Here is a 24220-nt window from a genome sequence, read left to right on the forward strand (position 1 = left end):
ACTCTCTCTCTTCTAATTTATGTGACATTTTTCGCTTTTAAAAAGTCAACAGTTTAAGTTTGATTAGGAATTTACATATGAAATCTTCAATTTTTTTGAAATGAAATTTATATATTTGTAAACTACATAAAAAAAAAAAAAGTTTTGACACGGAGGGAGTATATAATGTTACACCTTATTCAGCCCATATTGATGTATGAACACTTTCTTAGTAGATAGTATAGTTTTGGCTTAATTAGATATTTACATCCATAGTTTGTTTAAATACGATTCATAGCTACACGTTATAAGGAAGAAAAAGGTGAGTGAAATAGGATGAAGTAAGAGAAAGGCGAGCGAGATAAGGGAGGAGAGTGTGCAAGTGCAGTCATATAGTGGCCAATTATTTTTCTTTTTTAAACACATGTGAAATATATCATGTGACTTTTAAAAGTTTTAAATGATATGGTTATGTGAAACGTTATGAATACTTGACTAAACAAACATGTGGTGACATGTAATATAAGAAGACTTTATTTTCATGTATTGTGTAGACTGATCGACCTTTAAGGAAAATATATAGGATGTAGGGTTGTGATTTACAACGAAGAGGTTTTTAGCTTCACATATCTTATTTCTTGACTTAGTCACTTTCATCGTGTCGTTGATGTCGTTATAAGCTTACTCTTTATGAAGTCAAACACTTATAATTTCCTTGCACAAATACTAGAAGTAGTAAAGAAGAAGCTCTTATAAATAACGAGCAAAAACTAAGCCCAAACGATAAAAGATCCTTACTTTGGACCTTGGAGGAAAAAGAAATCTCCTTGGACTTGTTCATGCACGCGTTCTAAAAGTGCAACTTTATAATTTATTTTATCTGCGCACTTTTACGTATTATATTTGAACTTGACATACCTATTAAGAAAATAACATTTGACATGGTTATTTTACCACGCTATCTCTATTACTTGATGTTTAATAGTAGATCTTGAAAATGATTTGAAAATATGTAATTAATACTAAGGATATAGCATGAAAAATATAGTAATTGTTTTTCTTAATGTATTAAAAGTTACAAGTAAAAGTAAGAACTTATTTTTGAAAGGGGAAAATGTGCATTGTAACAACTATTAATTCAAAATAAATGTTGTAGCTACAGTTTCATTTAATTCTAATTCGTAGCAAACACATTGTCATTCTTACATCTCTCCTCGGAATCTCGCTCGCCACTCTCAATTCTCTCCCTCGCCTCTCTCACTTTTATACAAACACAAATGTATAATTAATTGTGTTTGTATAAAGCGAGAGACTGTATATACAAATATAAATATGTATCTCTCCGTCCTATACACTTATTATTATACTTATACGAATCTTCCTCTGCCCAAGTTTCTTTTGTGTTTCTCTCTCTTGCTTTATACAAACACACATTATACAAAAATAATGTACAATTTGTGTTTGTCTAAAGCGGGAGAGAGATATTTGATATACAAATACAAATGTTTTAACTCGATTCAATTGTATAAAAATTCAATTTTTTGCAAATATAAAAATACAATCGTTGGTACATACATAGTAGTTACATATATACAATTATCTAACTGATATATATATATATATATATATATATATATATATATATATATATACACACAATTCATTTCTCTCCACTCTCTGCCCTCTCTCGCCCGCTTCTCTCCTATCTCTCCTGATCTCACTCACCACTTTAGTCTAACACAAAGAACATATACATATACAAACACAATTTTCATAGACACAGACCCCCAATTTACACAAATCACCGCAATTTATACAAATCAATGCAATTTATACAAATCAGATGTTGCATAGCAAAATTGTAGCTACAGAGCGCTAATATGATTTTTATATTTGCTATTTCTAAAATTTACTTATTTTGAAATAGTGAAAAAGTAAAAGTGAAAGAAAAGAATATTAAACCTTGGTCAAATTTTAATCTTAATGAAATCAAATCTAATCGTAATTTCAAAGTATTAATTAAAAATTGAGAGATAAATTTGATTTATTTCCTCAAAAAATTCGAATACCTATTTCAATTACCGTTCATTTAATAGTAAGCCTAAATATGAGAAGATTCGTTAATAAATCACACTCTCCATTTATTCCTTGAGAAATAACTAATGATTAGATTATCATAATATTCATATTAATTACCATATAGATTTCCATAGTATTCATATTAAATTTGGGGGGACCTACATATTAGGTTGTGGGTGCTCGAGTACTGAATGAGTCGAACGTAAAGTATATATAAATATACAGAAATACTAAGCAAATTAAATATATTACTACGAAGCACCCACAACATATGAATTTAATTTTTAGGTGCATTGGTCAAGAGGTGAATACTGAGGCCTTCAGTTTTGGTAGGTGAGGAATCAATTCCTCCCTAATACAAAGTTATTTTAATAGCTTCATGTTAAAAAATTAAATTGCACTCACCGTCGTAAAATTTTAAATTCGCCATTGATTAGATTACCATATCAATTAATATTAAAACAATTATCATGTGTTTAAAGTGTTAAATAAAAATTACGTATATATTTTAAAATGAACGAACGCCAAAAATTTGGCTAAAACAAAATAGAGTAATTTCGGATAATAAACGGACAAAATAGTATTTTTGTTGTGTTTTGACCAAAGAAAAAATAAAGGCATCATTGAAAACTTTCCAACTCCTAGCGGCAAAGTCAGTCAGTCGCCCCAAAAGTTGCAGTTATTAACAAAATTTTTCTAGCCAATGAGGGGAGGACACGTGGGATTCGTCGTCACTTTCATTCTCCTAGCTGCCGCCGGTAACCTTTGCGGTGAGTTCGCCGGCGATTACTCCAAGCTGTCCGGAATTATCATCCCGGGATTCGCGTCTACACAACTGAGAGCATGGTCAATATTAGACTGCCCTTATTCTCCTCTCGATTTCAATCCTCTCGATTTAGTCTGGCTCGACACTACTAAAGTAAATCTTCAACATTAGTTCTCCAGATATTGATATTCTTCACTGTTTATTTTATGCAAAGCTGGAGATTTCATGCATCGAGTAAAAATGTAGATTTAATTAAGAGCAGAACACGACAAATACCAATTAATTGGGGATAATCTAATTTCTGGTAAAAGACAAATTTGTTTTTGTATTGGAATGAACTGGACTTGAATATCCGGAATGGATAAAGAGGAGTAACATTTTGTATTAACTTCTTGTAAGTTAATAAATTTATCTTGCTTACAGCTTCTTTCTGCTGTAAATTGCTGGTTGAAGTGTATGATGTTGGATCCTTACAATCAAACAGATCACAGAGAGTGCAAGTCTCGACCTGACAGTGGCCTTTCTGCTATAACGGAGCTTGATCCTGGTTATATTACAGGTGTTCTTGATTTCTTCTCCTTGTGTTATCATTTGCACTTCTATTAAACTGGAATAAGGAATTCAAAATGTTAGGCCTCCATTAGACAGAAGTGAAACTGAACTGATTTTTCTATGGTAACATCTTAAGTTGCCACATGAATCTTGGCGCAGAGCCGGCTGAGTACTTTGCCTTGCTTAGGCAGTGCTTCAGCAGGCACCAAGTGCTAAAGCATGTGTTAGCAAAAATCATCGAACTAGCTTTCTTTTTATAATATCTGGAGAACTTACAAGACCACTGAGTTTACTGTCTTGAGCTACACCAAACAATAAAATATCTACAGAAGCAACCTTAGGAAACATAATATGAGAAATAGAGATAGAAAATGTAGAATATAGTGGTTGATCGATTTGAATTAGACATTTAAAATTTGCATTGTTGCATCTAATAAATTTCTTTTGTTGGTTTTTGAGCTTGATACACTTGTTTTTACTTGCTTTATAAAGAAAAAATGAAAATACTAACACTGTTTTTACTTCAGATATTTTACTTAATTACAGTTGTTTCAATTCCTTTACCCATATAATTCTTGTTTGTGGTTGTACTTAATTTTTTTCTGTTTTTTTTAATATATGCTACTGTGTATGTGTTTACCCATTTTTTCTTTTTATATGCACCTTCCTTCAATGCACGCTTTAATTGTGCTTTATCTTAGTATTCAATGAGTCCTTGGCGTTATCTTACACTTTTGCCTTTGACAACACTGGTCTAGATAGGGCCTTTGTTGTTTAGTTTGAAATTTTGAGCCAATTTTACCTTTGAAAAAACCAAACCAGCTAGGTCTGAAATGAATTTTACAGGTTCCAGTATTTAGTCGTTTAATGCTTTTCTTCCCTGTTCTTCCAAAGTTTTCCTTTTTACTACACTATGTATAATTTGATTGAACATGGTTGTTACAGAAGTGGAACTTCAATTTTTGGTTAAGGTCAAGTAAGTCTTTACTTCCATCGCGAATAGAATCTGGATGACAACATATGCAGGCTTAATCAAGTCCTTGCAGCTACCATGTTCAGCTATTCTTGTAGTTGTAAAAGAACTAAACTAAAGAACAACAAAACAAGCATCTAATCGCTATAGTGGGAGTTCATGTTTATTCATATGTTTAAGCAACCATAGGCCAGAGGGGAAAAACCACAGACCTGGAGGAGGAAAGGGATATATATATATATATATATATATGTAAAAGAAATATGTTCCTGATAAGAAAAAATGCAAAAGAAATATGTTATTGTATATACAAAATTACGAAGTGATACGTAAATTGTTGGTTTGGTCTGGTTTAGCGTTGTTTTTCTTAATAATAAATCAAACATAATGTTATTATCTTTTTATGTTTAACACCAAATAGTGCCAAATTAAAGAACAAATCAGTTTATCAACTCAGCTCAAGTGGTTCAGTTTGGTATGACTTTTTGGCTTCTTTAACACCTCTAGATCCAGAATGCTACCAAGAAGTTAGAACAGGGTCTCATGATTTCATCAAATCAATAAGTGGAAGATACTTTTCTAAACTAGTGGCAACTGTTTGTGTATTTCACCAGGCCCTTTCGCCTTCTACTGATTCTGCTGCATTTTTTGAGTTCACATTCTTTTCCTTTTTTTTTAATTTTGTTAAATTAGTGAGACATGGAACTGAATAGGGAAAACCTCTTAATGCACGACTCGATTGCCATTTTTCTTGTTTGAGACCCATGAACTTTGTGTGCTGCCCTTTTTTCTTGGATTGTCGAGACCATTTAGCAGGGATTCTACTGTCATCATTTTTTAAAGAATACTGTATATAAAATTGACATTAACAGAGACTGGTCAGTGAAGGACAATTTTTCATACATATTGCCGCTACTGTAGGGGCTATACCTGATGATTCTTTTACTTGTGTTGGTTCTCTACTTGATCCAAATTCCATTCGTGTTCAGGTCCTTTGTCATCAGTGTGGAAAGAATGGATTAAATGGTGCATAGAATTTGGTATTGAGGCTAATGCAATCATCGCAGTTCCATATGACTGGAGATTGTCTCCATCAAAGCTTGAGGAGAGAGACCTTTACTTTCACAAACTAAAGTTTGTATTTCGAGATACTGTTTGTGCCTTAAATTCAGATATATATGTTATGATCTCACTACATAGTTCCTTTCCTAAGTGCAAATGATGAGTTAATTGATAGAAAAGTCTAACTTTCCAGTTCCATTTTCCCTGGGGAAAGTAGAATCATGCATTTCTTTCTTTCATTTTGTTGCAATTTATTTAGCTATGAGCAAGATAATAACTTTATTACAATGGTTGAAGATCTGAGCTTGAATCCAATACAAGTTCTTCTTGCTTACTCCTAGGCATGGGGAATTTCCCTTCATCAAATATCTAAGAATATATGACCATCGAAAACACAGGGACTTTACAGTTTTCTTTTCCTGCCTTTTATCTCTCAACTCCTGTGAGAAATTTAGGAGAAAATATTAAGAAATGGATCTTGGGCCTAACTGAACCTCAAAAGCTAGCTCAAGAGGTGAGGATTGCCCAAGCCATATTCTGTGTTTGGGTGTTTAAGCATTTCCTTTTGTACTTTTTCTGATAAATGTGTTCTATTTATTGAGAGGTTTTGATCTCTTTTTTTCTTTCTGGCAGGCTAACTTTTGAAACTGCTCTTAAACTTCGTGGTGGACCTTCAATAGTTTTCGCTCATTCATTAGGTAACAATGTCTTTAGATACTTCTTGGAGTGGCTGAAATTAGAGATTGCTCCAAAAGAGTATGGTCGATGGTTAGACGATCACATTCATGCCTATTTTGCTGTTGGTATGCCTTTGCTAACCAAAACACTATTTGACCTCCAGTTTTATCTCAGAAATTAGGGATTGGTCCTTATCTGGAATTGCTGCTTTCTTGTGGTTTCAGGAGCTCCTCTTCTTGGTGCTATCGAGACAGTCAAAGCAACATTATCGGGGTCTACATTTGGTCTTCCTGTTTCAGAGGTTTTACTTTTTTTAATCCAACTTAAATTCCAATGTGGTAGGCTACCTTTATACCTGTTTAGGACCTTTAGGTTGCACAGTTCAGATATTGAAATTGTTGGATATTTTAAAATATATTTTGAGACATATTTTGGACTCTATTAGTTTATGACTTAAGCACTTATGTCATTAAGTTGATGACTAATGTGCATATGTCATCAACTTGATGAACAAGTATTAATTTCCTTTGCCTCCAAGTATTAATTCCCTTTGTCTCCAAGTAATGTTATCCTTTCTCCAAGCTTCAAGGCCTAAACTCTCCTATATATAAGTTGATGTAGTATTGAGGGCATATAACCAAGTGAAGTAGTAAGACACAACCAATTTCAAAATATCCTCTTCCGACCTGTTTATTTTGTAGTATTTATATTTTGTTGATTCTTGTATCCTCTAATTAATTAGAGAAGGCTTGTTTAATCCTGGAAAAACATTTCACACCGCTGAAATAGTTTCTTAGGGCAGTGCCTAGCACGATTCAAGTATTATTTATATATATTACTTAAGAATATTATTGTAGTAGTATTTATCTTAATTCTCGTATTATTATTTTGATATTATATTTTCCCCATCTATAAATTTTCCAACAAAAATTCTAGGCACTGTTAACTCCTTGGAGAGCTTTAGAGACAACCTTTTTATTTACCAAAGAAATGTCAATTTGAATTTTTTTGTTTGAAAGTTTCTTGTTTTTGTATTTGTTTCATTAATTATAAAAAAAGTTCTAGTTTTTGTTTTCATAAATTAGAAATCTTAATAAAGTTGAAGTCTGGACATTCTTATTAGTTCGTAAAAGTTGGAAATCAAGAGCCTCTTAACCCTCTAATTTATAGCTGGACACATATACCGGTAGATTCAAGAAACTTACTTCTTCGGCAGATTCTCAAGGCTTATTTGGTTTCTCTTGACTTGCCTCTATCTGCCTGAAATCATGAAGCTCCAAACTTTGCTGTACTGCATTTAAAGATTTACATAAGCATTGTTTGTGAAGTAGCAAGATTGTTGTGATTGTTAATTTGTTAGTTCAAGTATTTCTGGAATTAAGTTGTGTCAATACTGACAAAATGAGTATATACACACAGCGCACACATATACAATAATACGTATATGTTGTATGTGTGTGTATAATGCATTTTTATATATTCTTTGAACATATAATTACGAACTGAGAAAATTGTGTTATAGAACGTTTTCTCTCACCATATTGTCTACATATACATTATAGGAGAGTGAGCGCATTAGAAAGGTAAAGAGGGCTCAAACGGCAAGTCAACAACAACAACAACAACATACCCGGTGAAATCCCACAAGTGAGGTCTGGGGAGGATAAAATGTACGCAGACCTTGCCACTATCTCGTGGAGGCAGAGAGATTGTTTCAGAAAGACTCTCGGCTCAAGTGCAACAAATCCCGGTATAAAGAAAGAGGCAATTAAGAGAATATAGAAAATAACAAGGAAACAGTGCAAAAGCCTACTAGAGAGGAGCCAAAACAACAATAAAATCATGCAATAATCGAAACACCATAAAAAACATACTAGGATAGATAATTAAAACATAATAATAAATAATGATAAAAATAAAAAAACAAGAAATAATACAACTAGTACCATTGCAAACACCAGCCATCTTAAGCAAGATAACACTACACTACCTACGAACCTAATATGTGCCTTCCACACCCTCCTATCTAAGGTTATGTCCTCGGTAACCTGAAGCTGCATCATATCATGTCTTATCACCTCTCCTCACTATTTATTCGGCCTATCTCTGCCTCTCATTGTACACTCTGTAACCAACCTCTTGCACTTCCTCACTAATGTGCCTATGCATCTTCTCTTCACATGTCCAAACCGTCTATAACCAACCTCTCACACTTCCTCACTAGTGTGCTTATGCATCTCCTCCTTGCATGTCAAAACCATCTCAGTCTCGCTTCCCTCATCTTGTGTCTTGTCCACCACGGAGGCCACTCCAACCTTATCAAATATCCTCATTTTTAATCTTATCATTCCTAGTATGACCATACATCCACCTCAGCATCCTTATCTCCGCAACATGCATATTTTGGACATGGGAATTCTTGATTGGCCAAGACTAAGTCCCATACAACAATGTCGATTGAACCACTACTCTATATAACTTATGTTTGTGTTCCGACAGTACTTTTTTATCACACAAGAATCTAGAGGCAAGCCTCCACTTCATCTACGCCGCACCAATACAGTGTGTGATATCATCGTCAATGTCCCCGCTCCTCTAAATTATAGACCCAAGATACTTAAATCTATCTCTCTTGGGGATATTTTGTGTCAAACATCACTTCCATGCCTACCTCATTCATCACATCATTGAATTTGCAGTCCACATCTTGGTCTGGCTCAACCTGAACCCTTTAGCCTTCAGAGTTTGTCTCCACACCTCTAACTTAGCATTAACTCCATTGCGCGTCTCAACAATCAGTACTATGTCATCCACAAATGACATACACCTCTTCACCTCATCTTGAATGTCTCGCGTCAATACATCCATCACTAAGGCAAATAGAAATGTACCAAGAGTTGACCCCTAGCGTAATCCCATCGCCACAGAGAATGCTTCGAGTCTCCTTCCGCAGTTCTTACTCGCGTTTTAGCTCCTTCATACATGTCCTTTATCGCCTTAATACGGGCCACATATACACCTCTTGCCTCCGGGCATCGCCACAAGACTTCCGTTGGAATTTTATCATAAGCCTTTTCAAGGTCAATGAACACCATATGTGAATTCCTCTTCCTTTCCTAATATTTTTCCATCAATCTCCTCACAATATGGGTGACTTTCGTGGTCAATTGCCCTGGCATGAATCTGGACTGATACTCGAAGATAGACACCCACTTCTCACCCTCATCTCCACCACTCTCTCCCAAACTTTCATAGTCTTTGTTCAAAAGTTTGTGAAAGTATGCTTGCCATCATTGCTTAATGAGGATATCCTCCGCTACCACCTTACCTTCTTTATCCTTGATACACTTCACTTGATCTAAGTCTCAGGCCTATCTCTCCCTTGCCTTCGTGAGCGTGTACAACTTCTTATCTCTACCTCCGTCTCCAAGTTCAACATACAGTCTTTCAAAAGCTGTTCTCTTAGCTGTTGTAACCGCTAACTTAGCCTCCATCCTTGCCGCCTTATATATTCCCTTATTCGCTCACTTCTCGGCCTCGTCCGTGCAGTCTACCCACTTCACATGCACAACCTTTTTTGCTTCCACTTTGCCTTGAACTTCTCCATTCCACCACCAATCCCCTTGGTGTTCACCAAAGTTACCCTTCGACACCCTTAGCATCTCTCTAGCAGCTTCCCTAATGCGACTAGCCTCTTATTCCACATGCCGAAAGCATCCCCACTAATTTACCAAGCTCCCACCGTCATTAACTTATCCCCAATTACATGGGAGAGGGCAGGTGTCAACCCCCCTCGTCCCCTCTAGGCCAAACATATAACTTCTTCTTCTTCCTCCTTCGCTTAATCTCCAAGTCCATCACCAAGAGCTTATGCTGAGTAGTAAGATTCTCACTCGGAATAACTTTGCAATCCTTACAAATGCCTCTATCGCCTTTCCAAGTAATCTATCCGAGTTTTAGCCACCGTGCTATCAAAGGTAATCAAGTGATCATTCTTCTTCTAAAAGCACGAATTAGCTATTGCCAACTCAAAAGCTCTAGCAAAATTCAAGAATGAGTTTCCACCACAATCTTTAACCCCAAAACCACTGCGCCATGCACATTGTCATAACCACTACGAGTTGCCCCATTGTGGCCATTGAAATCTCCGCCAATGAAAACCTTCTCGGTGATCGACATATCTCCCAAAAATGCATCCAATTCCTCCCAAAAACGCGTCTTGACCTCCTCGTCTAAACTTGAATATGGAGCATAAGCACTAACGACCTTCAAAGTTATCCCTCCAACGACTAGCTTGATCGCCAACAACCAATCGTTAACCCTCCGAACCTCTACCACTTGCTCCCTAAGGTCTCCATCTACTAGAATGCCTGCACCATTCTTGTTCCCCGGACTTCTTGAGTACCAAAGTTTGAACCTGTCCACATCCCAAGCCTTAGAACCTACCCATCTAGTCTCTTGAATGCAGTTCATATTGATCTTCTCTTCTTAAGGGTCTTCACTAATTTAATGGACTTCCTGGACAAATTTCCTATGTTCCAAGGCCCTACTTTCAGTCTGTTAGCCCCCTTAATCCCATACCCACCCCTGCCTCCGACCCTAACTGAGGACAGGATCCTAGTCTATCACATCTTATCAGGGACACTAAAGCTAAAGTAAGTTAAACGCAAGCAGATAATACAACAAACCCGTTAATACACGATGATAAAACTAACACAAGCAGTACCTGTACTATGGGGGAAATCAAGGGAAAATTCTGAAGTTCACAGGCTTTCAACAACAAAAAATACAACTATATTATGGAAGAGATATAGGCAGGTGAAGATATAGAGACAACAGAGGATGTCTGGAAAATAATGTCTGGGATCTGGATGTTATGACAACTGAGGATGCGCCTTCCACTCTGTTCCAGTGTTCCTGCAGTTACTATGCATTGTACTTGCCATTTTTGCCCCCTTCTTTCTGTGTGTGCACCTAGTTTGTTTGAATGTTTTCCCATTCGTTTTCTTTCTCTTCCTGTAATATGTTTAAACATAAGAGATTGGTGACAAACAGGAGAGTGTTTGTTCTTTGTAAAATAGCACGTAACACTTCTCCATTCAAAAAGAAGAAGATGGAATTTGGAGAAGCCCCAATTTTCGCCATGTTTAAGTAAAAGTGACATGGTCACAATAAAAAAGGAAAGAAAAAGGTTGGAGTACATGACTCGCATAAACTAGGTTCTTCTCTTAAAGATTTATTACTTTTTATTCTTTTTATTACAAGGCCTTTTGCACTTCATTGAGTAATATGTATGATACTGTTCATTATCTTGGAGTGTCTAAAGATTATAGTTTGTCTTATGCTTTTCAATATCTGCAATTCTGCATTGATATGATTCCTATGTTTTCCAAGTTATCAGGGGACAGCTCGCCTGATGTTCAATACGTTTGGATCTTCTATATGGATGTTACCATTTTCAAAATATTGTACAACTGATAATTTATATCGGAGACATTTCTCTGGTGGAAACAGAAAATACCATCATGCCTACCATTGCAATGAGCATGAACTTAAATCGAAGTACTCTGGCTGGCCAACAAACATAATCAATATTGAAGTTCCTTCGATTCGAGGTATGACCGAAAGGCCAACAAGCATGTTGTGTCTTTAGCATAACTTGTGTTAATGAGCTTTTAATATGTCTTAGCAGCAGGGAATGAGGTTTATCCATCAGTTGTAGAAACTGCCCAAACCAACTTGTCTGGAATGGAATGTGGATACCCGACACAATTGTCCTTTTCTGCTCGTGAAGTCTCTGATGGAACCTTTTTCAAAGCCATAAAGAATTATGATCCTGACAGTGAAAGACTCTTTCACCTTTTAAAAAAGTGAGTATAACAGCAAATCCTTTTCTTTTTTTTTTGTTTTGAAATTGGTAAATTGCGTTCATCACCCTGAATGCTGGCCACCTCCAAAAGAGAGCAATTACAAGCTTCCTATCAAATCTACAAATCTTTTTATGCCATGCAACATTTTCAGATAATGTGATAAGAAGATAGTCTCCTTGATGTATTGGTTAAAAGCTTTGGTCATCAAAAATGATAGTGTCCTTGATGCTTATAATGTAACATATTCAATAAATTCAAAATATAGTTGAGCTTTTCGTTGAAGGAAATGAATTTTTTCAACCTTCCTCTACCTCTCCTCGTACCTGCCATAACCAACCTCTCACACCTCCTATATATCAATATTAAGACACCAAATTTATCATGAATTGCATAACTACAGTGTCAACCTAAACACTGTCAATGCATAGGGTATCTACTGTGTGCCACAGTGAATTATTAGAATAGTGCATTTAAAAGTTTTTATTTTTGATAGATCATTGAATACTGATTGTCTAATTTATTACTCTTTTCATTTCAATTTATAAGCAAAATTTGACTGGGCACGGAGTTCCAGAAAGGAATGAAGCCTTTTGAAACTTGTGGTCTTAAACACGCTTTAACATTTGTGTGCAGAGGCGAATCTAGAATTTTTTGAATATGGGTGCACCAAGAAAAATGTATTAAGTGGGAATTGATTCTCAGTCTTCAAAGTCAAAAGCTCAACATTTAACCATGTGGACCAACTAGACTTTTTATAGTACGGGTGCAAGAATATAATATTATACAAATGTTAGAAAATATATACATAAAATATCTAATTTTATGAAGAGACCACGGGTTCGGGTGGCCTATTTTTTGCACCTAAATTCGCCACTGTTTGTGTGACTTATAAGACTTTTGAAACTTTTGATCTTAAACATGCCTTAAATTTGTGTGGCTATAAGAGCTTGTCTATATCTATCTTATTATAGAAAAAAATTGTCATTAAGGGTGAAACGAGAAGTTTAAGTTAAACCTATTTTTAAAATTTGTTTTAGACAATTGTCATTCTTCTTGCAATGGGTTTAGAAGGAAATGCTGTCACATAAACTGAAATGAAGAGAGTATTTATTTGTTACTTTTTATTCCAAAACTATCATTAATCAGTTATGCAGGTAGCTGTACATCCATTTCATCGAGAAATTATATGGAGAAAATTGAAAATCAATTTGCCCCCAAGGCCTAGCTCAAGTGGCAAAAGGTGGAGGATTTGTGGCTTAGGTCGCAGGTTCAAGCCCCACACCATGCAAAGCGAAGCCCGGTATTTAAGTGGAGAAGGGTAGAGGGGCGGGCCCATTATCCACCGAGTTTAGAAGGCTGTGATTGGTCCAAAGGGCGGGTCACAGACGGATTTCTCGGTTATCAAAAAAAAAAAAATTGAAAATCAATTCAAGATGCTATATGAATAAAGTTAACGAGAAAAATTTGATTAACTAAAAATTGAAATATAAAGAGAGTAGCATTAACTAATAGTTGAAATTTTCTGGTATAAAGTATTGAACCAGAGTTTGCGGTTGCAATTTTGAAACTGAACGGAGAAATATGACATCCGAGGGTAAATGGGTGCTATCAATGTTATTATGCTAATTCAGTTGTATTTATTCTAACTTCTTTTAATCTTCGAGCTAGCCAAAGTTGGTTGTAAATATCAGATGGATAACTAAATAAAACTTGGTCAACGATTAAGTTCTCTTTATTTAAAAGAATATTGTATGGTGGAAGTAGTTTATGTTAGCTTATCATGTGCATACTTTCTTTTCTTATCTTTTTGTTTGTCCATGAGTTATTGACTATTGTGCCCCCAAAGCCTAGCTCAAGTGGCAAAAGGTGGAGGATTTGTGGCTTAGGTCGCAGGTTCAATCCCCACACCATGCAAAGCGACGCCCGGTATTTAAGTGGAGAAGGGTAGAGGGGCGGACCCATTATCCACCGAGTTTAGAAGACTGTGATTGGTCCAAAGGGCGGGTCACAGACGGATTTCTCGGTTATAAAAAAAAAATTAAAAAATGAGTTATTGGCTATTGTCTTATTTTTTCTTTATTTCTTTGCTAACTATTCCTAGCTATACCATGTTCTGCCATCTAAAATTCAGGTCTTACCATGATGATCCGATTTTAAATCCTCTAACACCTTGGGAAAGACCACCTCTCAAGAACATATTCTGCATTTATGGCGTAGATTCGAAGACTGAGGTATTCTTCTCTTCTCAAGTGTCAAGTTTTTGCTCAACCAAATTTGAAATTCATTATGTTATTGTGCATATGTATATTAACATGGATGATTAGGCAGTAGGTATTCTTCTCTTCTCAAGTGTCAGTATTGCTTGTTTTGCACTAAATCGGCATACACACTAAATCAACTTTTTTTGCGCTCGTTTAGCAGAGAATTCATTATGTTCTTGTATTGATTTCTGAACTTCTTCAAAACCTAAAGTAAAAGAATAGTTCTCTAGATGACCCTTCATCTGAAGTTGATAGGATGGCTGGAAACCCTTGAATTAGCCTTCAAACTTTGCATATTATGTTACAGGTGGAGTGGTACTATATATGGAACTTACAGCAAGAAGGTTGTAAGTTTGTCTGTTGTTGATCACCCTAGGCATGTCTGTTATAATTCTTTGTCCGTATTGCTTTCACATGGAAACTTTGTGACGGAAGTATCTGTTTGGATCTCAAATTCTTTTAAGTATTCTGTTGAAACTTCCAACATGAAATTTTTTAAGGGGCCTCTTTTGATCTGGGGCTTAAGAAGTCAGAAACAGAAAGTCCACATTTTTATTTACAACCATGTCATGTTAGCTGTGATCTATAATGTTTGATTTCTTGAAAATTTTGGCTGCCCTTTTTTTTTTTTTTTTCATTTTCGTTTTCTAAAGGAAGAGCTTGCTACCATATTCATATCCATCAGTTGTTTGCGGCAAGAGAGTGAAGAAAAAAGCAAGAAAAAAATGATGATTGAAGAAATAGTACAACAACAACATACCCATTGGAATCCCACAAGTGGGTCTGGGGAGGGTAGAGTGTACGCAGACCTTACCACTACCTCGCAGAGATAGAGAGGTTGTTTCCGAATGACCCTGATTGAAGAAATAATGATATGGAAAAAGAAAAGGAAATGAAACAAGCGAGTTATAGCGTTCCCCCAAGTTTGCTATTTTTCTCAATGAATCAACCTCTGTCTACCTCTACTACCCCCCACTTAATAACTTTTAGTCTTCTGTCAACAACAACAGCAACAATTTACCCAGTATGATCCCACAAGTGGGGTCTGGGGAGGGTGGGATGTACGCAGACCTTACCCCTATCTTTGTGGGGTAGAGAGGCTGCTTCCAATAGACCCTAACTTTTAGTCTTCTGTCCACGCTATCATTACTTGCCTCTATGTGATTATATTCTCCTCTTCTAGTTATGCTCTTCAATCAATATATGATCTTGAATATTTTTCTGGTTTCTTCATGTTGAATGGCAGGTTGGTTACTATTTTGCACCAAGTGGGAAGCCTTATCCTGATAATTGGATTATAACAGATGTGATATATGAAATCGAAGGATCTCTGTATTCCCGGTAACTTGTCTTCTGCATCTTGATAGCATATTTTGAAAAGCTCTCTCTAAACAGCACATCTGAACATGGTTTTTCACTTGTTATTATTGCTCTTACTTCATCATGTTCTTTTCCTCATCCATGTCATGGGGGTCTTTCACAGCTTCAATGAGACAGAAAGTTTTAAGGGTTGAAAATAAAATAGAGGATTAAGTTGCATGATTTATGTAAATTTGGATAATGCATGCAGGACATTGTATCCTTCTTTTAAAATCCCCAAGCTCCAAAGTTTAGTCCTAGTATTTAATTTCCATACAGACAATGTGGAGTATGATACTATGTATGATACTTAATTGATCATTCTTCCTATTGAATATGAAATTATTTTCTGCTTGTACATATTAATCTATACATTGAGTAAGATATATGTTAACTTGTTTCCTCTCATTGATTGAATACTGACTATTTGAACATATGGATCCCTTTCAGTATCTCATTTTTTTCTCCTTTTAGGTCAGGAAATCTGGTTGAAGGAAACCCGGGTGCAACAAGTGGGGATGAGACGGTACGATGAACGATAAAATCATGCATGTTTAAGTTTATAATTATCTTGGTTTATTGAAATGGCCCCCCTTCTTAAATTTTAGATGTCGGTATAAAGCTCTCTTAAATTTTAGATGTCGTTAGAAAGCTCTCTTTAGTTGGATTACTGTAACAAACCTCCCTCTTTAACCTGCAATTAGAAGAAATAACATAAAAGACTCATTAGCTTGGTTGATTGACAATGTACTAAAGTGGCTTCTTGTATAGGAGTATAAGGCTACTTACATATGGTAAGTAAATATGTCTAAAATGAACTTTAGATAATTGTAGTCTTAAGATGTGAAACAAATTTCACTATATTATGTGTGACAAACGGTAACGTTTATATTAAAATTATGAGTTAGCTGCAAAAATCTGACATAAGTAGTGTAATTTTTAACTTAAACAGGTCCGTTTGATTATGATAACTTTCATATCTATGACTATGAGTACAAGCAAGGGATTCTTTTTTTATTAAGTGAAGCAGATTCGCAGGTGCCATACCATTCCCTCTCCTGGTGCAAGAATTGGCTGGGGCCAAAAGTGAACATAACAAGGACACCACAGGTATCACTGTCTTAGGTATTAGTTATCTAAGATACCATTGTTCCCCTGATCAGTTCTGTTGTATGACTTTGAAGGCTAAATTGATATTTTTTGGAGTTCCTGTCTAAAAAGATCACCTATCTTCCTTTTTGGTATCTGAATTTTTTTTAAACTGGTAAGTGGTATCTGATCTTTTGTTTGATCTCATTCTCAGTCAAATTGGAATACCACAACCATTATTACCTCCTTTACTTGCACTAATTATGGGGAATACTTCTAATCATATTAAGCGCATGAAAACAGCTCCAACACAATCTCACCATCCTGCACAGACACATTAGAGGAGCATACATTATGATATGTCTGACAATTGTAGTAATATCTCAGATACTTGAACGTCTGATGCAATACATTTTAAAGATCCCCACCTTTTTCTACAAAACAGTCCATTTCTCAGTGTTAGTATGGTCCCAACAGCCCTACTTTTGAGTGCAGTTGGAACTACATCCAACTTTTTCCAGTTCAGCAGTTCATCTGGTCTCCGGTTGGACAGTCAGGGTCCGAGAAGGTTAATGCGGCAGCTACCCCAACTAAATGATTTGGGTCCTCAATCCTAATTAATCGTCCTGTGTGGAACAAAGATGGACTTTCTTGGAAAGGATGGTTCATAACCAAGCTATGCAATGTTATTTCATTAGGATCCCTTTCACCTAATTGACTTCATATGGGAAACATAACATACTCATGAAAATGTAGTCACATGACCTCATACTCTCCAGTTTTCTGCTAAGCTTGCTTATGAATGATTTTAGCATTTATATTGTCTACTCACTGGCAACTGCAGTTCTATCTTACTCTCTGTCTTTGACAACATCAGTCAGAGCATGATGGCTCAGATGTACAAGTGCATCAAAATATAGAGCATCAACATGGTGAAGATATCATTCCCAATATGACAAAGTTACCTACAATGAAGTACATAACCTATTATGAGGATTCTGAAAGTTTTCCAGGAACGAGAACAGCAGTTTGGGAGCTTGATAAAGGTATCTGAAATATCTCAATTTCCTTTTTCTTAATTAAGTTTCCTAAAGGAATTTCTGGGTTATTTAACCCTCTCTCACTTCCTCTGTTGGCTAGAAAATAAATATTTCTTTCTTTTGGTTCACTGTCTGATTTCCGACATCTCATTTGTGGCTGTGCTTTACCTGTTTAATACCCAAAAGCTTCGGAATGCAGTTATTTTTCTTCTTTTACGATGTGAAATTTCTCACCTATTATTTCTTTACCTTCCTCTCTGTTTTCCTAATTTTTAGGGAAAAGGGCCAAATTTTCCCCTTAACAATGCGAAATTGAACAAGTTTGCCTCTACATTTTGTTCTTGGATCATTAAGTACTTATATTTTTGTTCAAAAAGCAGACATTGGAATTTCCAGCTTGCCTGAGTAGCATGTTTTGAGTGCTTGCCCAATTCCATTGGCTAATATTACTTTTCTGAGTTCTTCATCGGTTTAAGACAGTTGCAAGCATTTGATACTGGACATAATTAAGACATGGTTCATCCATGTATAACTCTCAATCTAGCATATATGATCTTCAGCTTCCATATGATGCAATATTAAAGATCTTGTACAATTGCATATAATGAATTTGGTAATGTTGGATAGTTCTAGATATAAGATATTGAATCAAGCTTTAGACATCTTACACCTCGTGGCAATCTTCGATCTGATGACTGTAAATTTTCTTGGGTAGCAAATCACAGGAACATTGTCAGATCTCCAGCTTTGATGCGGGAGCTGTGGCTTGAGATGTGGCATGATATTCATCCTGATAAAAAGTTTAACTTTGTTACAAAAGGTGATGTCTGATTCCTTACTATTTTCTTCTATAAATGTTGAGTTTCTATTGACATTGTAAGTATTGCAACAAAAAGCAAAGCGTGGGCCTCTGAGGGATGAGGACTGCTATTGGGATTACGGGAAAGCTCGATGTGCATGGTCTGAACATTGTGAATACAGGTAAGAATGTTCAAATTAAATTTTGCTAAATATTCTCCTTTTGTGTATTTAGGCCAACCTTTCCCTGGTTACAATGATGCAGATATGTATTCGGGGATGTTCACCTGGGACAGAGTTGCAGATTGAAGTGTTCTACATCTCATCTCCTGTCGCACTATGTGTGATTTTTAAGGTGTGTTTCTTACTTTGTACAACGGAAGACCAACTTCCGTTGTACAACTGTGACAATTCATCACTTTCAAATGCATCAGTAACAATCTTTTCACCGTAGAAATTTTGTTTGACGGAACAAGTTTGCACAAACATTTGAAGAACAAGGTGAAATGATTCAGAGAGCAAAGACTGGGATGTTCATCTGGACAGCGTTACATCCAACTTCGTTTGTGTATCATAAACTTGGAGAGCATCTGGAGCCGCTGTTCATCGAAGAAATTTTGTAGAGTATTAAATTTTAGCACCAGAATATGTTCCACATTAGAATGTTATTTCAGCTAAGAGTCAAGATAGCTCTATTAATATCGTGGAAGCCTCTGATAATCATTTATATGCATTGGTGTTTTGAGGCCCAATAATTCTGAATATTTAGTCCATATTTTCAGACTAAACCAAGAAGGAAATTGTTAAAGAATATTTCTAATATTTTAACATTCCCTTCAAATTCAAGTTGGTATATCCAATTTGAGTTTGAACACTTTAATTTGGTGCAATCTTATTTAGTATGTTATAAGAGCTTTTGAATTGTTTTGAGGGTCTTACTAGCGCATATTTGTAATATGACCTTTTTGATTGCATCTTTTACAAAATCATCACCAAAAATTTTGCAAGGAGAATAATCGGGTTTTTTCGCACTAAAAAAATATCTTCAATAAATTTATCTTGTCTGAAAGTTCCTCTTTAAGTTTGTGCTTGAAAAACACTTATTAATTATGCGAGATATATGGTAGAAAAACTTTTAGACTCTTCTAATTAAAGTGGAGATTTTGAATTCAAATCTCATAGGTATAGTCACAAGAATTTTTCCATTTAGTTATCTTCAAAATCTTCACAAAATAAACATATTTCGATGACAATCAAAGAATTTTTGTTAAGGTAGTTACTGATAGTCTCTAACATCTTGTATTCTAAGAGATACAATTTATTTTCAAATTCTAAATTCTTGATGCTCCTTTTTTAGTTTTCCCAAATTTCTTTGGTTGTCTCATGTGTAATAATGAATTTGTAGCTGAATTTTGAATTACAAATTTGACTTTATATTTTTTTTATTCTCGTTTAAGTGAACCTTGATCAGGGCAAGAGCAGAATTTTTAAAACATCTCTTGTATAGGTTTATCTTCCATTACAATTTTTTATAGAACATAACAAACTTGAAGATAAGATCTTAACTGTTCAAATTTAATATTTTTTATTGTGGGGCATTCAATAAGAAATTGTGGCTTGGTGTGATTAAAAGGTGGCATAATTGAAAATTGGAGCCCGATGCGATGCATTCATATTGGGCACGGAGAGCCCTAAAAGAATTAAAATTAATCCTTACAGGTTAGAAATAAGCCCTAAAGGTTTTTTTTTTTATAGAAAAAGTCTCCACTAGTTAAAAATGGTTGATTTTTTTTTGTTTTTAACAGAACTCACAGCTCCATAAAGATCTATGGCGACTCTGATATCATTTTTATGAAATCGAAGAAACGGAAGACAAAATTGAAAAGATAATTAATAAAAACTCAATTGTTGCATAAAAAATTACATCATTATTTATAGAGAATTAAAGGGAATAAAATAAAAGAAAATGTATTATTTTAATTTCTTCAAAAATAAAAAAAATAAATCTTTTATATTTAATGTAGATCCTACACTTAAAAATATTTTAGAATATTTTAAAACTAAAAAAGAAAATACATAATTTAGCATTGATGTAAATACTAAACCTAAAAGGAAATTAATAACTAAAAAGAATATTTCTAATATTTTAACACGATCACCGGCTCAGTGGTCCCAAAGACAATAATACAATTATGTCTTCAATCTATAAAAATATACTATATTGACTGCACTGGCAATGATTTGGACATTATTATTTCTTTCAAGTAATAGTGTATATATATATATATATATATATATATATATATTAGACTTGTTGTAGTGTGTATTCCTTCATCTTAAACTAAGAGGTTTTGAGTTTGATTCCCCTTGTATATGACGTGACTTTTGTTAGGGAGCATTTTACCTCTTAATATGAGACTTCAGCGCGAATTCAGATTTAGTCGGACTTCAATATCGGTACCCAACACTGGACAAAAAAGGAAAAAAAAACTTGGGGCAGAGCTAGCAACTAGCAAGGATCCAGAGATTTTATTCGAACTTTCTTGAATGAAAAATTACATCACTTACATATGTTTAGAATTTTATTTTTTTTACATATATGATAGATGTTGACCTTTAATCTTTTCATATATTTATTTTACATTTTGAACTTCTAGTAAAAATTTTGATTCCACCTAATTTGCTGATATCAAAGTTTATCTTTGGTCCACACTACTCATTTATATTTATTTGTTATGTTATATATACAATGCATTTATAAATAATGAGAAAGTCGTCGTCCATAATTCTAATTGGAGAAAGTTTGTTGTGTGACAAATGGTGCCAAAAAAAGCTGCGTAGACAAAGAAAATGATAGGCATCATCCACCTATTTGTCTTGTGACTATTGATTGTGTTATGTGAAAGAATCCTAAAATATGGTAGATCTCATTTTGTGAGCTTCAATAATTGGTTGCTTTTCTTGATATTATAATCAACAACATCATCGTTTGGGAAATATATACAAATTTATCTTATATACCTAACAAGTAAATTAATATATATTACTCACTTTCGTCGTTTCAATTTGTTTGATACAATCTTCTTATTAGTTCTTTTTTCAATAGAAGTATGTGTTGAAGATAAAAGAAGTTGATGATATGGAACAGGTTGAACAACATAGTACAATCAACAAATGTACAATTGTTAACTGTTATAGAGTTGGAGCTACACTAGGACTGAGCTACTAAATACTAATTAAATGTCGACTAGGATGTTGTGTCTTATACTAGCTAAACCTAGGATAGTTATTATAATTGTAGTAGTAGTAGTCGTAAACTTATACTGGTGTTATATTTGTATTGTAGTAGGACTCTAAGTATAGTCAGTCTAAGACTCTTCTCCTATATAAGGAGTAATGGCGGATCTAGGATTTTAAGGTTGTGGCTTGTGAGTGCTCTGAAAGTAGCGGAATCAAAAATGTAAAAAAGACATATTAACAATGAGATTCAAACCCGGGCTTAACAACACTAAAAGAGCCTTAAGCACCCACCCAAGAGACAATGGACTAGTTAGATCATTTGTTCATTGGGTGCTCTATGTTAATTTTATACAAATACCTCTTAATTTCTACACACACACACACACACACACATATATATATATATATATATATATATCTAGACAAGGTTAATGGGTGCTTGAGCACCCAGCGGACTCTATGTAGGTCAGCCCATGATAAGGAGCATTTATTTAACCATTTTAATCATCAATACAACCCGTAAGATTTCTACGATATGCAATCATTAAACAAATGGTTGGAATTCCTATCGTCAATGTAAAAATTAATCATATGATCAAGTTAGTTGAAGATATTTATAAGTGATTTTTTAAAAAGTATAAATATAATCTTGAAAATAAGATAAGTAACGTACTATAATAAGTCATCATAAAAATTTCTTACACCGATAATATACTATATAAGTTAAGCTCACTAGATATGGCTTAATTACTAAATCTTTTGGCTTATTAGAGAAGGAAAATCGTACGTAATAGATAAGAAATATTCACGGGATGCTGACTTTCTGAATAAACCATGTAGGGCTAATGGTAGTAAACCAAACTACATACCTTAGGATAATGATTATCAAATTTACTTGCACTTCACATGATTAATAAAAAAAAATACTAAATTTAACAAAATGATATTATTGAAATTTAGTCGAAATAATAGATGACATAATATTTCATGTATATATATACACAATTAATTCATGGTATAAGAAGAATATTGCGTCTAACTTAACACCAAACACTAGATTATGATGGGAATTAAGATAGTTGTCAAGTCCATATAAAAAGACCACTTATCTCATTAATAATCAATGTGAGACTTTTACATTCTTTAACACCTCACCTCATGCCTAGGATTGTACATCTGGAGTGTAGACAATTTACTTTGAAGGCCGAACATCGAGTGAGATGGATCCTGCTCTGATATTAAATGTAAAGAAATGAATCTCGGACCTATAACTCAACCTCCAAAACTATTTTGTGAGCTTTTTTTTAAGGTTCAATTAGATCCAACTTATATTTTTAATGTATAAGACAACAGAATTTAGATGGAATGATTGAGAGATCTATTACTAGATATAGAGTAGTGAGCCGTCCTCTTACATTGTGATAGTGAAACAACTATGTCTAAGGTATTCAACAAACTAGCTACAATGGGAAATCTAGACATATTGATATTGCATTTTGGGGTGGTAATTGGATGGGTTCGGTCAAATTTAAACGGATCATAATGGGTTAAGACAATAATCAGGTCAAGATCCAACCCAATCTAAATTTGCTTGGGTCAAATGGGTTAGGTCAAAATTGATTATATTACGGGTCAAGACCCAACTCAACCTCAATTTTTACTAAGCTTAATTATTTTAGTTGTTCTTTTAGACTATTTTAGTACCTAATAAAATTGTTAATATGTCAAATTGAAATAAAAAAGTTTTTATAAAAAAATATTTTGATAAAAAAACTTCATGAGTCAATTCAAATTACATATCAACTCAATTTTTAATGGGTTGAACTAATTAATTAATGGGTGGGTCAATAACCCACTCACTCTTAAACAGATTGGACGAATTGAATTTGATTTTGCCACCCCTAGTTGCATAATTGAAACATGAACATATAAGACAATTGATTTTTGAAGGAATTATCATGAGTTGAGTATATCATGTCTAAGGATAAGTGTTAATGAATTCAGGAAGCTATATCAGAGCCAAAATTATTTAATTTCATACTTCTGAGACCTATTTTAATATTCTAAAATAATCACCGCTCTAATCAAATTTCTTAATTAATAAGTAATAAGTAAATTATGGTTATTTATTTAAATAATTCTCGAACTCATTATAGTACTAATGTACTCTATTTTAAAATTCAAATAATTTGTGAGAACAAGTGTATATTTTTAATTAATAAGAATCCAATGGACCCATTTATCCTTATGCGATTAACGCGTATGGTAATGTGAATAACAGCTCTTTTCTTATATTGCCGGCTCGTTGGTATTTTGTTGACCATGCATGTGCCCAACGTCACAATCCTTATCCTCCACTTATATATACACATTTTTTTCCTGTCTCGAGCCCACACTAAATTTGAATTGCACAACATGATTCATTCAGGGATGACGTTCCAACAGAATTTTCTCCATACTCATGGCTCAAGTCT

General features: G+C 34.4%; 1 protein-coding gene across 3 annotated transcripts; it reads left to right on the forward strand.

Annotated features, from left to right (window-relative positions):
- Nucleotides 1-2677: 2677 nt before the first annotated feature.
- On the forward strand, nt 2678-19328 carry LOC125812906 (phospholipid--sterol O-acyltransferase). Of its 3 annotated transcripts, none has more exons than XM_049492377.1 (16): nt 2678-2977; nt 3248-3383; nt 5339-5483; nt 6045-6214; nt 6314-6390; nt 11491-11704; nt 11782-11959; nt 14091-14190; nt 15467-15561; nt 16054-16105; nt 16618-16689; nt 17546-17714; nt 18424-18528; nt 18605-18689; nt 18772-18861; nt 18983-19328. In XM_049492377.1, exons 1-15 carry the CDS (start codon nt 2762-2764, stop codon nt 18851-18853), a joined length of 1896 nt encoding a protein of 631 aa, XP_049348334.1. In that variant the 5' UTR covers nt 2678-2761; the 3' UTR covers nt 18854-18861; nt 18983-19328. The 3 variants fall into 3 exon arrangements, 2 of the variants coding, with proteins under 2 accessions (XP_049348334.1, XP_049348342.1); XM_049492385.1 differs by having other exon boundaries at nt 2747-2977; nt 11785-11959; XR_007442027.1 differs by lacking the exon at nt 18983-19328 and having other exon boundaries at nt 2747-2977; nt 18434-18528.
- The last annotated feature ends 4892 nt before the right edge of the window (nt 19329-24220 follow it).

Source organism: Solanum verrucosum, unplaced genomic scaffold (genome assembly GCF_900185275.1).
Source record: "Solanum verrucosum unplaced genomic scaffold, falcon-dt-bn FXZP01000235.1, whole genome shotgun sequence".
NCBI classification, from domain to species: Eukaryota; Viridiplantae; Streptophyta; class Magnoliopsida; order Solanales; family Solanaceae; genus Solanum; species Solanum verrucosum.

Excerpts from the sequence above, each read along its gene's own strand:
- LOC125812906 (XM_049492377.1), top strand. The coding sequence starts at position 2,762 with ATGAGGGGAGGACACGTGGGATTCGTCGTCACTTTCATTCTCCTAGCT. Across the intron at positions 15,562-16,053 it reads GAAGGATCTCTGTATTCCCG|GTCAGGAAATCTGGTTGAAG; the intron begins GTAACTTGTCTT and ends TTCTCCTTTTAG. Across the intron at positions 18,529-18,604 it reads GTTTAACTTTGTTACAAAAG|CAAAGCGTGGGCCTCTGAGG; the intron begins GTGATGTCTGAT and ends TGCAACAAAAAG.